At 59.3% G+C, this 1,619-nt stretch overlaps 1 protein-coding gene across 1 annotated transcript in view; it reads right to left on the bottom strand.

Moving 5' to 3' along the window:
- Positions 1-1,619, bottom strand: part of LOC103602444 (potassium channel subfamily K member 3-like) — a 54,680-nt gene that overhangs the window by 7,307 nt on the left and 45,754 nt on the right. The window contains exon 3 of the mRNA XM_008586843.1: positions 3-539. Within this exon, the coding sequence (XP_008585065.1) occupies positions 3-539 (537 nt within the window). The remainder of the gene's footprint in view (positions 1-2; positions 540-1,619) is intronic.

Here is a 1,619-nt window from a genome sequence, read left to right as displayed (position 1 = left end):
GCCCCCGCCGCCCGCCTGGCCGTTGCGCGTGAGCAGCGCGCGGTGCTCGGCGTCGCGCTTCTCGTCCTCGGCGTTCATGGTCATGAAGCGCAGCACCACGAGGTTGAGGAAGGCGCCGATGACCGTGAGGCCCGTGAGGATGTAGACGAAGCTGAAGGCCACGTACTGCGGCTGCGTCTGCAGCGCCTGGTCCTTCTGCAGCGCCACGTAGTCGCCGAAGCCGATGGTGGTGAGCGTGATGAAGCAGTAGTAGTAGGCCTGGAAGAAGGTCCAGTGCTCGTAGTAGGAGAAGGCGGCGGCGCCGATGCACAGCGTGCTGATGCACGAGAAGAAGCCGATGAGCACCATGTTGGCCATGGACACGTCGGCGCGCCGCATGCCCAGCCCCTTCTTGGCGCGGTGCAGCAGGTACTTCACCAGGGTGTTGATGCGCTCGCCCAGGCTCTGGAACATGACGAGCGTGAGCGGGATGCCCAGCAGCGCGTAGAACATGCAGAACACCTTGCCGCCGTCCGTGCTGGGCGCCGCGTGGCCGTAGCCTGCGGGGAGCGGGCAGAGGAGAGAAAGCACAGCTGTGGGGCTGCCCTGCCCCACGCCCTCCACCTCCCCGGCCCTGCAGTTATGGCTGCGTCCTTGTCCTCACACTCTGTTCTGGTCCCTTGCTTATGCGCTCTAATTTACTTTTGTGACAGCTCCAGAAGATAGGGGGGAAGGAAGAAACAGAGAGGGCTCAAGGACTTTTCAAAGGTCACAGTGTTTGGAAGCAGAGCGACCCGCATTTGAACTCGGGTCTGCTTGGTTGCCAAGACTGGACCGTTTCATATACCTAAAGGAGCAGCAGGCTCGTGGTTCCGCTGGGAACTCTGTCCAAAAGCACAAATCCGCTGGGAGGCCTGGGTTCTAGTTCAGCGTCTGTGGGCTTTGGACAGGCTCCTTGTCCTCTCTGGGCCTCAGTTTCCTTGACTGTAAGGGGAGGTGGTTAGACTCAGTAGGTTCTGACATCCTGTGATTCAGTGTGAAGGGAGGGAAACTGAGGCATGGATGATGGCTCCTTGATGATCTCCCTGCTGCCAGCCAAAGCTTATGGGGGGTGGTTGGTAACTGGGGCCCTCCAGCCCCCTTTGCACAGTTGGCCCACCAGTGCCACAGAAAGGAGGCTGCCTGTGCCCGCTCCTAGCTGGATGACCGAGTGCTCCACGGTCCTCATCAGCCTCCAGTCTGGGGCCTTGGGGTGATCTGTGCTTGGCCCCAAAGTAGGGTCTGTCCTCGTGGGGAGGAGGTGCTACCTCTGGCAGAGCAGGAGCCCTGGGTGTCCTTCCACATGTGTTACTATCACCAGCCAGATAACCTCTGTGCCCCCACCCCCCCACCAACCCCAGTCCTTACTACGCCAGGAGCCAGGCAGAGGTAAAGCCTCCCTCTGAGCCAATCATCAAATGGCCTTAAGTCAAGAATTTTGCCTGGTTACTTGGAGGGAAAATGACCCTGGATGGGAACTCAGAAACCCTGGGCACAAATTCCGGCCCTGTGACTAGTGGCTATATGACCTTGGGCAAGTTACTCTCCCTCTCTGAGCATGTTTCTTCCTTTGTAAAATGAGGTTTACTGGTCCTGCTCCT

Source organism: Galeopterus variegatus, unplaced genomic scaffold, assembly GCF_000696425.1.
Source record: "Galeopterus variegatus unplaced genomic scaffold, G_variegatus-3.0.2 Scaffold4154, whole genome shotgun sequence".
In the NCBI taxonomy this organism is placed as follows: Eukaryota; Metazoa; Chordata; class Mammalia; order Dermoptera; family Cynocephalidae; genus Galeopterus; species Galeopterus variegatus.
This window is presented reverse-complemented; position numbering and strand designations above follow the sequence as displayed.